At 42.0% G+C, this 14,028-nt stretch overlaps 1 protein-coding gene across 1 annotated transcript in view; it reads left to right on the top strand.

The window, feature by feature from the left end:
- The first annotated feature begins 764 nt into the window (after positions 1 to 764).
- The window catches only part of ptk7b (protein tyrosine kinase 7b), a 77,750-nt gene continuing 64,486 nt past the window's right edge, over positions 765 to 14,028 (top strand). Inside the window, exon 1 of the mRNA XM_083923126.1 lies at positions 765 to 1,349. Within this exon, the coding sequence (XP_083779252.1) occupies positions 1,229 to 1,349 (121 nt within the window). The 5' untranslated portion in view covers positions 765 to 1,228. The remainder of the gene's footprint in view (positions 1,350 to 14,028) is intronic.

Here is a 14,028-nt window from a genome sequence, read left to right as displayed (position 1 = left end):
GCATGTGAATAGATGCACACTGGACTTATTATTTGCCTTTTTTATTTTTATACTGCATATGTGCAGTTGAAACAGTGATCAGGTTGAACCAGGGGGTCGCAGTGTTGTATGCCTTATCCCAGGTCGGGTACAGGCACCGGAAGCTGCACTGTAGGGAACGAGGGAGGGGAATACACATCAAACAAGCAGATGTGCACAGGTTTATACCGGATGTTTGATGTTTTCATTTCAAAATAAAATGGCAGCTTTTGGTACACGGAGCCACGGAATAATTGAAACTACTGAGGGGTTGGTGTCTGCTGTTTAACTAAGAAGAGCTCTATGAATAAAAACGTATATTCTAATGAATGTATGACATGAAATGACAACCGATTACAACCTATAAATGTGCAACATCAAGTAGGGGCAAAAGTCCTAATAATATTAAACGTATACATAATATTATAAACAAGTTGAATGCATGCATCAAGTAGAGTAGTTAAAATAGTTGATTTAACTTGTAAAGTATTGTTGAAAACTAAATTACACTGAACTAAAAATGAAACAATGGTAAGAGAATAAAGAAAGGAATTTGTATTTTTTTTCCAGAAAAGTTGCCACACATTTAGAATAAATGTGGCATAAATGGGGCACACGTTACATTATATTACTTTTAATTTGAAAGTCCCCACCGGAACTTACGTGCTTTGTTTAGGACCACTTGACGCTGGTGTAAAAAAAAAAAAAAAAATCACACAGGCGAGTGGGAGGAAGCCAACTTGGAAACACCGCGGAGCCAAACTCCCTCTTGTTAAAGACTGAACTGGCCCGGCGGTCGGCGGCTCTGGACGCAGGCAGACGGCGGTAACACAGACCGGGTTTTAATGAACCCCAGCGGTCTAAATTCACACTAACCCTTCGTCCGGTAAGATACCTGCAAGTTTAAACTTTGCTCCAAACTTTCGGCGGGGGCTTCTCAGCCTGAACTCGTTAAGTCGTTAGTCTGGCTGGCCTGTAAACCGGAGCGTCCGTCCCCACATGTGTCTGCCTTGGTCCTGCTAGTTTCCACAACAACCAGCTGAGCAAACCGTCTGGCTTCCCCGGGGGACCTGCGCAGGTAACAGGGTTAGTTTACCTGCACGCCCGCGGTGACGCACGGATCTCTTTGACGTCCCCCTAACGCCCTACGGCTCTCCCGTAGCCGCCGGAGAACAGCACCGGGGAGCCGCCACAAGCACCAGGACGGTTCATGGATCTACCAGGAGAGAGCGAGACCCGGCGGAGGGAAGCCAGGAGAAACCCCGCGGTGATTACCAGGAGAAAACCACCGGTGGATACGATGTACGCCGTCGGTATTCTCTGCCTCCAAGGTTGGTAACGAGCTTGTGTACATTTCGACATTTCAGTTGAATGATATTAATTCAAGAGTGTGTAAAACAAACAATAACAGAACGCGTTAAGATGAGGCTACAGACGCTCATTGTGGCGGACCCCGACATTGACCTCCATGCTTTTCTAATGGGTTTGTTGTTGCTGGTTCAAGTTAGTGTTTTGAGCCTAGCCCACTCCCTGCACCGTGAGAGGCATGACAGAATGACCACAGAGAGGGAAAATCACAATTACAGCTACTTTGCACATCATTCACTAATAGTTTCTTTTAGGTTTCTTTAAAGTTGACATTTTAAACGTTTAAAGTAGATTTAGTTTGGGGGTCAATGGAGAAAGGGGCACCCCTCCCCCATTGACCCCAGCCTGGGGGAAAGGAAATTCAGGCCTCTGCTTTCAAATTGTCAAATTATTTCTTAGGATTTAAATATAAACGAGAAAAATACTATGCACCAAACCAACATGTCTGTTTTCATGTGAGTGTAGTTACACAGCAATTACATGTATAATCTGGAGCAGGGGAATGGCAGCTTTCCTTCTATCATTGAAGGCAGCCTTGCCATGTCATATTGTATTCCCTGGAGTATACTTCCATCCTCACACAACACGTTGGATATGCCATTTCCGATTATCATATGCATAACTCTTTTTTCCCTGCATGTTTGAACTGCCTCTCTGAGCCCCCAGTGTGGGGTGCTTTCATGGGTGCCATTCATATGCACGGGCGGAGAGCAGCGCCTGAGTGTGATCTAGAAGAGAAGAGCCAGAACAAGAAAATTAACATGACGTAACCCCCCCCCCCCCACACACACACACACACACACACACACGCACACATTGTCAAAGCTGTTTAAAAGTTCATAACCTCAGCTGTAGAGGCCGTGAAAAGATCCTTCCTAGTTTGTGTGAGGAATGCTCTAATCCTGCCAATGATCAGACCCATTAACTCACCGCTCATCATGTCAAAACTGAGTCAGTTTTATCTGATCTCCACATGTAGACTGAAACGTAGACAAGCGCTGATTGTGTTTTGCCTGCACTTTCAACACAGCCGTGATAGCCGGAGTGGCTGAAAAAATTCCTTTAAGTTGAAGTGTCTGTCGCCCCCCTCCAGTCTCCTCATGGTGCCCACTTTGGGATGAATGTGTCCTCTGTGTGCAGGCAGCAGGGGAGACGGAGGCTGCTGCGGGTTTGTGTTTATAAGATTCATGAATAGAGCCAAGCCAGGTACTGTCTGTCTGTCATGACTGCCTTGCGTTTTAGCCCACTTTAGAAATGTCCTATTTTTAAAATAGGCTCCCTGAGTGTGTTGAAGGCGAATGAGATGGTTTTTTTTTAATAGTGGCTTTATTCCCACAAGAAGCTGTCCACACCAAACACACCATGTTTCTAGAGGGTTGTCTGATCTGCACGATCTGGGCGCTGTGGTCAAAAATTTACCCAGATTCCTTTTTTAATTTTAGCTTGCAGTAATCACTCTGTTTTCCAGTTCCGCTCTCTCCGTCTCCGATCTCGATCTGGTTTCTATTTGTAGCTGACCAGCACTGCTCTTGAAGCAGCTCTTAGAGTAGATGAAAGCCACTTATGGAGTTAATGTCCTTAATGTTAATGCAGCATCTCTCTTCCCATTCACCTACCTTTACTTCCGCCTTTCCTCCCCATCATGTGGTGTGTTTTTCACCCCTCCCCCCATGCCTCATCAAGGCAATCTCATCCCTGAAGTATTTATGTGAAGAAATGACTGGGCTTATTGCCGAAGAGCTGAGATAGATGTGAAATGTTAAAGTAACATCCTCACACACTCGTCTCTGCTCAGACCCTCTTTGATCTCTCTCCTTCCTGGCACAGCTGTAGAAGATCTGCATTTCATCTCTCTTGGCGCATTAATAATTTGGATCTCTGTGCAATAAAATAATATTCATCCCATGGTGATTATGAGGTGCGCAATCATCTTTTTTGGTGGAATTCAATTTGAGTCCAGGCTTGATTGACTTAGGTATCTTCTCTCCAGCTTCCATAAGCCGCTGAAAAACAAGATACAGCAACTAAACTGCAGGAGCACCAAACCACAGTGTTTATTATTGGGTTTGTGTAATGGATTTGCCACTCTGTCTACAAATAGATGGTGTTTTGCCCAGAAATATAAGGGATACAGGATGTCTGTATTGTGCACAAGCTCTGCTGTATTCAACCATCGACCAGTGTTTTATGAAGTGGTCGTTCCACTGCTTCTATCAGAAGGTCCATAAATCAAATCTGCAGCATATGTAGCTCTGAGCAGATACCATGGGAGCCCTTCTTCTGGATATTTTGTTGCTGTGCCCACCCGCTGCTGCTTTATTTTAAAATCCATACACTTGGCTCTTATTAACCCTGCTGTGCCCGGAGGCTGCATGCCCGTCCTGTTTCTCTGAATACTCTGATTCAGAGGGGATGAAAGGATGACGCCTAAATAAACAAAGGAATATATAGAGTGGAGGGGAATATGTCTGTTTACTATCAGGTACACACAGTGGTTTACCAATCGTCAAAATGAAATTGAAATGATTTAAGTGGATTACAGTACAGAGCATGGTGTGAGATAGCTATCATTCATGCACAGCTGTTGATGCATAAACTGCTGTAACTGTATTCATACATCACAGTTTTATCATATTCCAAGACAATTTTGAATGAAGATTGATAATTCCCCCTATAAAACGCAACTTTCACTATTTTTGTTCTGGGCCCTGTTTTCTTGTTTTCTTTTCCATTCTGATGCCTTGTTTGTTATATAAAATATTTCAATATATCAATAGTGGTTCAGGGGTTGGATATAACATGAACACCTGTGCACATCATTGCAACATCTAATGCAATCCACTACAACAGCCCTGCGGTGCTTTACCTTGTATCCCACTTTGTTATGGCAGAGTAAGGCAGTGATTTGTGGCTTTTGTATTTTGAAGTGTAGGTTGCGTAAGTCATATCGTGATATGATCTTGTGCTATTGTTTTACATGTTTAATGAATGATTTAAAGCAAGCTGTAATTAAAGTGTAACTCTGACTTTACAATGGATTCCTTATATATGAATTGTGTGGTCATGTTCTGCATGACTGTGGAACACAATCACTGCCTTATACATCTGTTTGACGCTATATGGGATTTTTGCACAAATTTGTTATATCTTAATTATAGCCTGACCAGTACTTGATTTTAAGGCTGGTAACAATATGGATTTTTGACAGTTTACAATATCCCATCCACTTTTTCTTCTTTTAGAGATAACAAATATTTATTTATTTATTTATTATTTTCTCGATAAGTCGTTTTATCTATAATATGTCATCCCAGCCCTCGTGAAAAATGTCCATTCCAGTTTCTCAAAATCCAAGGTGATGATCTTTTTTGTACAAGAGATTATATTGTATAGTTATTTTTTTTTTTAATCACTGAATGGGAGAGATTCTGGAAAAACATCTTAATCTCATGCGTAGAGCTGAGATAGATGTGAAATGTTAAAGTAACATCCTCACACACTCGTCTCTGCTCAGACCCTCTTTGATCGCTCTCCTTCCTGGCGCAGCTGGAGAAGATCTGCATTTAATCTCTCCTGGCGCATTAATAATTTGGATCTCTGTGCAATAAAATAATATTAGTTATATTATTAGTAGTATTTTATTCTATTTAATTGTCTTTTCACTTTATATCTATCAAAGAATGAGTTAAAACAATGGTGATTGATCAAATTATCCACTAATGAAAGCACTTGTTGCCTTTTTGCAGTGCATTCAGATCTGTGTGTCTGTGGCAACATTCTCCCCTACATTCAAGTAAGCCAACTTGTTAGTGACGCTGCTGACAGGGGTTGGTCCGACGATTGAGCTCGTCACTGCTGGTTATGCTGCGTTTTATCGCAATTGGAGATCGGGCACTTCCAACTTCTGAGTCAGGCTTGTAGTAAGAGCAGAAGTGTAATAGGAACATGTGGGTGTGTATGGATTTTAGAGGGTAACATATAGGGGACAGACTGGAAGTAGAGAGGTGAAGGTGTTTCAATAAAGTCTACAAAAGAGGGGAAAAAAAGAGTCAACACTCATAGCGATCGCAAATGTGAGGAGATGGAGGGCTCTGAAAGAACAGTCAAGCCAAAATCCAAAGACATTCAGTTTAATATGATATAAAACAGGGAAATCAGTAAAATGTCCACATTTAGAATGCTTTTCTGCCATTTTTGCATGAAAATTGAACAATTAATCAGTTACGACAAAGGTAAGTGATTATTTTTCTGTCCATCGACTAATCTATTAGTTGACCAATAGTTGCAGCTCTACTGAACAGGATATTTTCTGCTTTTCTGTTGTTTCTATCGGCTGACATATACGCTTAAACGGATCTACACAGACCTGTTTACCAGTTTACCAGTTTAGCTTTAATCTTAATAGAGACTGGTTCCGATTCTGGAAAATATGTATTATTATTGTGATACAGATTTTCATCAATATCATCCAGCCCCCAGTGGTATATTGGATTAGTTTATATGGTAAGATGTAGTGTCATTTTGTCTGAAGAAATAAGCACAAAAACCAGATGCATGTATCCCTGTATTGAAGCAATGAAATGTGTATTTCAAACTCCCACGTTTTGTAGCTGTAGATAGCCATTATTATAGTTTGCCTTAGCTGTTATGGATAGCCAAATCTAGCTGTTCTCAGAGTCAAGCGTGACAACAAAGCAAAGCATCAGGCGGAAAAAGAATGATGAATAGAGTTGAATAATAAGATCTGGTTCTCAGTGTATTTGTACACATCAGAGGGTTTGACTGGTAGCACAAACTGTGAGACTGGGGGAGGATTCCTCAAGGTCTTCCATGGCTCTAGTTTCTGCTCATTTATCAGACAATGTTTATTCAGGTTTAGGTGACGCCTTTTGAACTTGAGCGTCCTTTTTTCCACCCAGTTGTTATGTGCAGTTTGCACTCACTCCATTGTAGTGGGCTCACCTCCCAGGGGAGGATCTTCTTGCAATCTTGCATGGCTAGCCAATATGTCAGATTTTGGGTCCTTGTCAGCTCTAAATTGATCAGCCCGTGTCTCTTCGCTTCTCTCTCTTCAAGTCCATGACCCCAAAACTGATATAGTTAAGCCATCTTTAAAGATCGTGACAGGGAGTGAGGGAACGAGGAACCTCTAGTGAAGATACATGTCTGGCTAAATTGAAAACATGCAAGACTCATAAATGTACATACTTACTGTGGACACGAAGAAAGACGTCCCATTTGGCAGATACATGTTGCCACGATGCCTTCAGCTACATATTTTCTTTGACATCTAAAAAAAGGAGCACAGAAGAAATAAAGAAACAGAGGGAATCAAGATGCATGAATTGGGATTTGAAAAGATACATTTTTCTTTCTTGCTCGAATTGTCCTCACTACACTTTATTGTTAGTTTTTTGCCTGTGTTTCTAAAACGTGTTGATTGCAATCATTTTGAAGTTGTGGATCACTGGTTGCCAAAAACAACACTCACGACCAGCCCGAGGGACAGATTAATGAAAGAAAGATGGTTATGATAGTTTATAAGATGTTGCGTCGGCTTATATTTTCCAAGTTGTGACATTAATTGTTTGGTATGTGTGTGGGAAGCGTACCTGCTGATTTGTGCCGGAAGACTGGATCTCCCTGATGTTTCTTTGGTTGGACTGGAAAATAACCACAGTTCATAATGACCACTGCCCTCCTCGGCCCCTGTTGGCTCAATGTCATCAATAAAGCCAAATAAACAACAGGCTGCAAGGACCGAGCTACTCGCTTTAAATGATTACTGCACCTAATGACCCGTGTACTCAAGCCGCTGTGTGTATGTGCGTGTGACAGAGTGCATGCGCGTTGGCTCGTGTGTTAGTGGTTTTGTTGGCTCTGCTGTTGGACCCTGTGGTTGTGATTGGAGTCAGGCCTTGTAGATCTCTGTCTCTTTTTCCTTCTTTCCTGTCTTAGTTGGTCTGTTGCCCCTCGTGGTTGCTAGTCTTTTCTGGAGGGATCTCTGTTGTTTATTGACTTGGTGCCTGCCTGCACAGCTCTGTCTCCTGTCTGGGCTGGAAGAGTGGTTAGTCTGTACCCCGACCCGCCACTGCTGCTGCTTTGTTGTGTTCTTTGCTTTTTTTTCCTGCGGTGTTTACAATTACTTAGTGCAATGCTTCAGCAGGATAGCATGCAAGAAGAGCTTTGTAATTTTTAGGCTTCAGTCCTGAAAATAACTTCTGAGTTCTAAACATTGCAACACATAAATGATCCCAACCCAAACGTTTAAAGTAAATGTCTTATGAGGGCTCACAATTCAAACAGCACACGGTGGAGAGTAGAGCTGCAATGTGTAGTAAATTAATTGATTAGGTAATCGACAAATGAATCAGCAGTCATTTTGATAATCGTTTTAGTTCTTTTTTAAGCAAAACTTTTACTGGTCCCAGCTTCTAAAATTAGATGATTTGATGCTTTCCTTTACAACACAGCAAACCAAATTTCTTTTGGCTTTGGACTGTTGTTCAAACAAAACCAGACATCTCAAAACATCTCTGTGGGTTATGGGGAATTATAACAACTCTCATACGTACAACTAATTCTTCACTATTCTCTACTTTACAGACAAAGTGAAAAATTGGTTAAAGTGATACTTTGCCGATTTTAAACTAGCTCTGTGTCATGGCAGTGTAACCCAGATGAATGATGTTTGGCTTCTCTCCACGCAGAGTGGAGCAGCGCAGTTTTGCCCGTTGACCGTTCATCTGCACACACAGTCTCATGACACGGAGCTAGATTTAAATCACCAAAGTATCCCTTTAATAGTAAATCATTAGTTGTAGTGGTGATTATTATTATTAGATATTATAATTCTTAGTCTTATGTTAATACAAGCAATGCATGTGTAAAATTTAGCTTTAAATGTTTTTTTTTACTACATTTAGGTCTTAGTAACATGTTTTCAAACTGGAAAATGTTATTGGTCCAAGATGCTGTAAAACCTACCGAATCCTTGAAGAGACCCAACCTGATCTAAAATGATCAGACCATCATTAACTTTGTATAAAAAGCAAAGGCAGAAGGCTCTGGCCAAAGGGCTGTGATACTCCCTGGTCACAGTTTAGGTTCTAGGAAAGAAGTGGACCCATTCTAGTTTAAGCTAGACTAAGTAAAGTCAGTGATCCTTTGGTAATGCGGCATTATTGTTCTCTTATCAGATGCAGTTGTTGACATCTGACCGTCTTTAAACTCAACACTGGCTAATCTGCTGTTGCTGGATCACTTATCTGCTATTAGTGATAACCTATGGTTCATGTTCACTTTACATGAATACAGATGTTTTTATTGGTTTGCCCCTGCAGATATAACCCACTCCGACAGTTGTAAATCCTTATGACAACTCTCTCCCCCCGCAGGGCAGGTGTGAGGCCCCAGTGAGGGGAAGCTCGCCTTTAGAGCGAAACAAAATCTCGGTTTTGTTCCCACGTCGGAGCCAAAGCATGCGCAGCGCTCTCACTGCATTCAAATGCATCTGATCAAAACGTGCAGGAATGCCTAATTTGGCTTCGGCCCGTTTGAAGGGAAGGGGGGGAGGAGAGGAGAGGAGAAAGGCGTCTGGCATGCCATTGCATAATCCAAGCAGCCATTAACTCTTTGTGTCCCGAGGTTGAATGAACTCATCATAGCAACGGGCCACAGGCAGAGTGACATCAGGCAGCTCTCAATCAGTCCTCAGCTCCTCCCCGCCACACCAGCAGGCTGAAAAGACCACTGGTGTTTAATGGGAAGGGCCTTCAACTGTGTTTGATCTTGTAATGAATGGGGTCAGCTGGCTACAACTGACCCTGCAGAGGGCCCAGGAGAGAATATATTGACCTTCAAACGAATCGCCTCGTATCAGTGCTGATTAGCGGTATCATCCAGTTTACCTTTTCTCCGTTGTGTTTGGCGGCTCTCCTCATTATGCTGCGTTTTGTCTTTCTACTGTGGGTTTCAGCAGAGCTCAAAGGCCAGATCTGTCTCCATGGCAGCCTGTACAGTGTTTACCTCCCGGTCTCGGTACCTGACTAAACCTGCGCACTTGGATTTACTCTGTACGATGGAGCCAGCACAGTGTAGGATTTAAGCTGTTGGCTCTTGGTGCGGGGAACCTGTGAATGTTTAAGAGCTTTCCGGTTCCTTTGAAACCACGCTCATACATCTTGGACGCGAACCAAGTGCCATACTACTACTGGTGTTCTCCCAGGCTTTGGAGGAGCAGACTTGTATCTTTTCAGTTCCTCGCAAAAAGAAGAAAATCACACCACAACAATATTTCTTTAAAGGGTTTCCTTTGAAATTGTACCTGGTACTTTTGGAGGATGTCTCTATTGAGATTAGTTTGTGTTTTGCAGCTTGAAAAAAAATGTTTACTTAATGTGTTCGACAAAGAGGGATGGCTGATGCCTCCTGTGTACTGTGAGCCAGTCAGGATCTCGTGTCTGTGCAAGCTGAAAACACTATATGTAGAAGACTGTAGAAAATGGCACCATATTTGATTAGGTCATCCGATATCTCAATGTGATGTCATGTTAAAGACTATTTAGCTTTTTTCTCCTATGAATTCCAGACAGTGTCCAACGAATCAGGTTGTCCAAAGATCCCATTTAACACATGTAGCACACAACGGTTCATAATTTGGTCATAAACAACCTTATCTCTTGCTGTTCCTTGAATTTGTTTGATGATTTTGGCACGGGTCCTTTCTGACTCTTGACGTCCTTCCAGTTTGACATTTTCGAGTAAACTACCCTTTTTCTTCATCCTTGAATATTTGTTTTCATCTGGTTTCACGCAAGCCGCGTGATAGATATGTCACCAACACGCTCACTCCCTCGCTGTGCACACTCTCAATCTGAGGGCGTACTCACACTGTCCTTTCGGACCGCGACCCGGGCTTTAGGGTACTTGTCCCCCCTCCCTCTCCCCCCCGCGCCCAAGCCGTCACACGCATTGATCGCGTGTGTGTGGCTTTGTTTACGAATTCCACAGACCTCTGAGTTTTTGTGCGTCTTGTCGACTGTTTTTGAATATTTTCATCCGACCAAATCTGCAGTAAACACTCCACCTCCGCATTACATCAACGTGAACCTTTCACCGCCATTGTTGTTGTTGTTAAATGTCCGTGCATGGTCCGTCCCTTTATTTACATGTCCGAACAGGCGGACATAACGCTACTGCCGTAGGGCTCGTGCTCGTGCTCGTACACGTGCGCACGCTCCTGCTCGTACATGTGCAAACGGCTCCGCTAAAGCCCACCTCTTTCAAGTTGTGCGCGGAGCGGGTGCACTCACACTGCTTAAAGGTACTAGGCTTTAGCTGAAAAAACGGTTTTGGCCCCGGCCAGAAGGACAGTGTGAGTACGCTCTGAAAGTACACTGGTTTTGTACGAGGGAGCTGGCAGGGTGAAGTGTGTTTTTATGTCGGATCCAGCATTTGCGTTCTCACATAAAACTCTTCTGGGTAACGTCTAGATCATTTCAGGTTTGCAGTGCGTGTGGGAAAGGGGATTTTTACTGGAGGAATAAGATTAGCCAAATACCAAAATGGGCCCAGGACATAAATATACATGTCCAACAGCTACTTGTTTAGTAGACTAACACCCCACGGTGTCAGAGCGTAATTCATAGATTAATTCATTCACTCACAGTTTCTTGCACTCTGCAGTACTACAGAGCTGTATGGGTTGTTCACAGTGTATATCACAGTGTGCCTGTTAAAATGATGTTTCCTCCGTTGCCTCTTTTTCAGTCTTTTCTGTCCAGTAATCCTCTAGCCTGTCGTTCAGTAGATTTGTTTATTGACCTCAGGTCTGTTACCCAGCCATGTTTGACTATTGTACTTCTCTCCTGCAGCCAGTACACACAGAGGCATTAGCACATTATGGTCAGCATTGTTCTGTATTAGTAGACAGTAATGATCAGACCAGAGAGGGAAACTCGTTACACACAGCCAGCGTTGTTATTTTCTGTGGTTTTAATTATGTTATACATACTCACCAGCCTGCTTCATCTAGTTTCTTCTCTGCTGCCATACTCACACTGTGTTTCACCTCCTTCCTCTGCTCCCTTTCAATTTCGTTCGTTCCAGTTTCGCAAACTATGCCAACTACTGAATCCCTTTAAACCCCCATCCTCCTTTCTGCTGTCCTCAATCTGAACCTCCCTCTGAGTCTGCGTTCAAGCCAGACTTCAGTGTTTTTAAAAAAAATAATTTTTGACAGAGGGATGGCACAGCAGAGGCAGACCGAGTGGTTTTGCTGCATGAAGAGGTTTTGGTAGAAGTGGAAGGGAACCTCATGATGAGAAGGGAGCTGAAATAAACCCACAGCGGTGTTGAATTCTGTCAGAGAGCCGCTAAGGGGATGTTGTTTTTATATCAAAACATATTGTCTTTCTCAAGTCTGAACTGACTGAAGAGAATGTGGTTCTTCACTCAGGATCAGGGCTCTGGCTTGTATCCTGTGCCCACTATTGACCAAAATGCCTCCAGAAGTTTTTAATGTTTTATGGATAGGTATTCCTCACAGGAGGAAATCTGTCTGTTTGTTTGTTTTGTTATTTTCAACAGTGCCACAAGAGTCCACAGGTTAGTCCTGTAACATCTGCCACAGGGAGGTGCTTCCTGTTTGTCTTGCATTATTCCCTCCATTCATCCGCACTACTGTAACTTCCATTGTGGAGACTAATATCATGTATGGGGATGCTCTTAGTGTTTATTAAAACACATTTCATTAAGTGTTTTACAGTATACTTAATCAAAATTACTCTGGCTGTTTTAAGGTATTAAAAATGTCATTCTGGGTTTCCATGGAGAATTTTAGTGTTGTGCGATCTCAAAGTAGTTCTAGAAGTATTTTTACACCTGACAGGCAAACTTGATTGTCGTGTTTTATGGGTTATTTTTTCCCATGAAAATGGTTATTTGAATATATGAATTTTGGGCTGTCTTAAATTTAAAGAAATTCTTAGTTGAATAACACTCACAAGATTTTGTCGACCATAAGTTGATTTAGTCAACAGATCTATAGAACTGAGTTTCTCTGCAAAGAATCATGTAAAAGCACCACTTTAATTAGGGCCGCAACTAACAATTAGTTTCATTATAGATGAATCTGTCCATTATTTTCTCTAATAGCCGATTAAACATTGGTGAAAAATGATAGTGGAGATGACTCATCGTGTCTGAAATACAAAGCACCACATCTACTTATATCGGAACAAATAATTAATGAACTATAATATAAGGCATATTAAGACTAATAGGGCTGTAACTATTTAACTGTTAAATGTCACAAAATAGTGGAAAAAGGGACTGTTAGAATTTACAGTAGCTCACAGTGACCTGGAAGCAGGGAATATTTGGCAATTTTTATAATTAGTATAATTCATCAGTAGTTTTTGCATGAAATTATAATGTACTTTTCTGTTGATGGCTGGGCGATAATTCCATGTGATCATTTATCATCTTTCAATGGAATCTAATCAGGATGAAATCATATATTGTGATACATTATACCGTTATCTAAATGGATCATAACAAGCACACTTAATTCTTCTTAATAAAATGAGAAATTACTTGTGCGTGTTAAATTACAAAAATATTCTTTACCATTGGTTCTTTCCTATAAACTATGTATTTATTGAATAACCAGAAAACGTATTATATCCTGCTTTATATTTCGTTAAACAGATATGAAATGACCTATATAGGCATAGAACATTTGGACCATTATCCATCCCAAGATCGACAAAATCAATTATTTAAATAACTGTTAATTCAAATAGTGTCACTAAAGACATGTACAGTGACAAATTCATACAAAACCTGTTCATGGATTATTGTTTTATTATGACCCGTATGAACTATTCCTTGCAGGCATTACTTGACTGGTTTATCAGTCTTCTGTGGGTGAAATGAAATGTTAACTCCGGTGATTGTTATCACTATCAGCTATTACCAGCCTTAGTCAACAATATCATATATTCTGCCCTCGAAAACCCTACATTGGTCGATCCCCACAGGGGACAAATACCAAAATGATACACACCACTACAATGGGCTGCTCTGTGCAGGTGCAGCCAGCTAACACCGCCTTGTTGATTGGGGAGCACAGGACAGTGTTTCCTGTCCTTATCTGCTGAGGTGACGACAGATAGAAATGTCCGTGTTGTGTCTGACAATTGACAATGGTCCCTGGCTCCCCCTCCTGTGCCAGAGGAAGCAGATATTTTTGTTGTTCCCTCCTGCTGTTGCATCAGAACGGATGAGGATCTCCCAACTGTTCCACGCTGGAGCTTTCACCAATGCTTTGTACCCTCATCCAGGTTAGGACCCAGACAGGGGGCCACAGTCCTGTCTTTCCTCACTGTGAACCATGTGGCTGTGGGTGTGTGTGGTCAGGACGGAGGGCAAAGTTTGCGGTCTCCCTAAGGGTCTGGACAACAGCCTTGGCAGGAGAATGCTGACAGCTGTTTGGTTGTTGAGTTCCTGTGGTACGGATGGGGCGCACACGGGGCTTACACTGCCTCTGGAATTTAAAAAATATGTAAACGCAGACTGATGCCATGCAGGAAAGGCTAGATTTGCATATGTGCATGTGTTAGTGTGTTATACACACGA

The sequence above is a fragment of the Echiichthys vipera genome (genome assembly GCF_963691815.1).
Source record: "Echiichthys vipera genome assembly, chromosome: 11".
Taxonomy (NCBI): Eukaryota; Metazoa; Chordata; class Actinopteri; order Perciformes; family Trachinidae; genus Echiichthys; species Echiichthys vipera.
The sequence above is the reverse complement of the archived record's forward strand: the minus strand, read 5'-3'. Positions and strand labels throughout refer to the sequence as shown.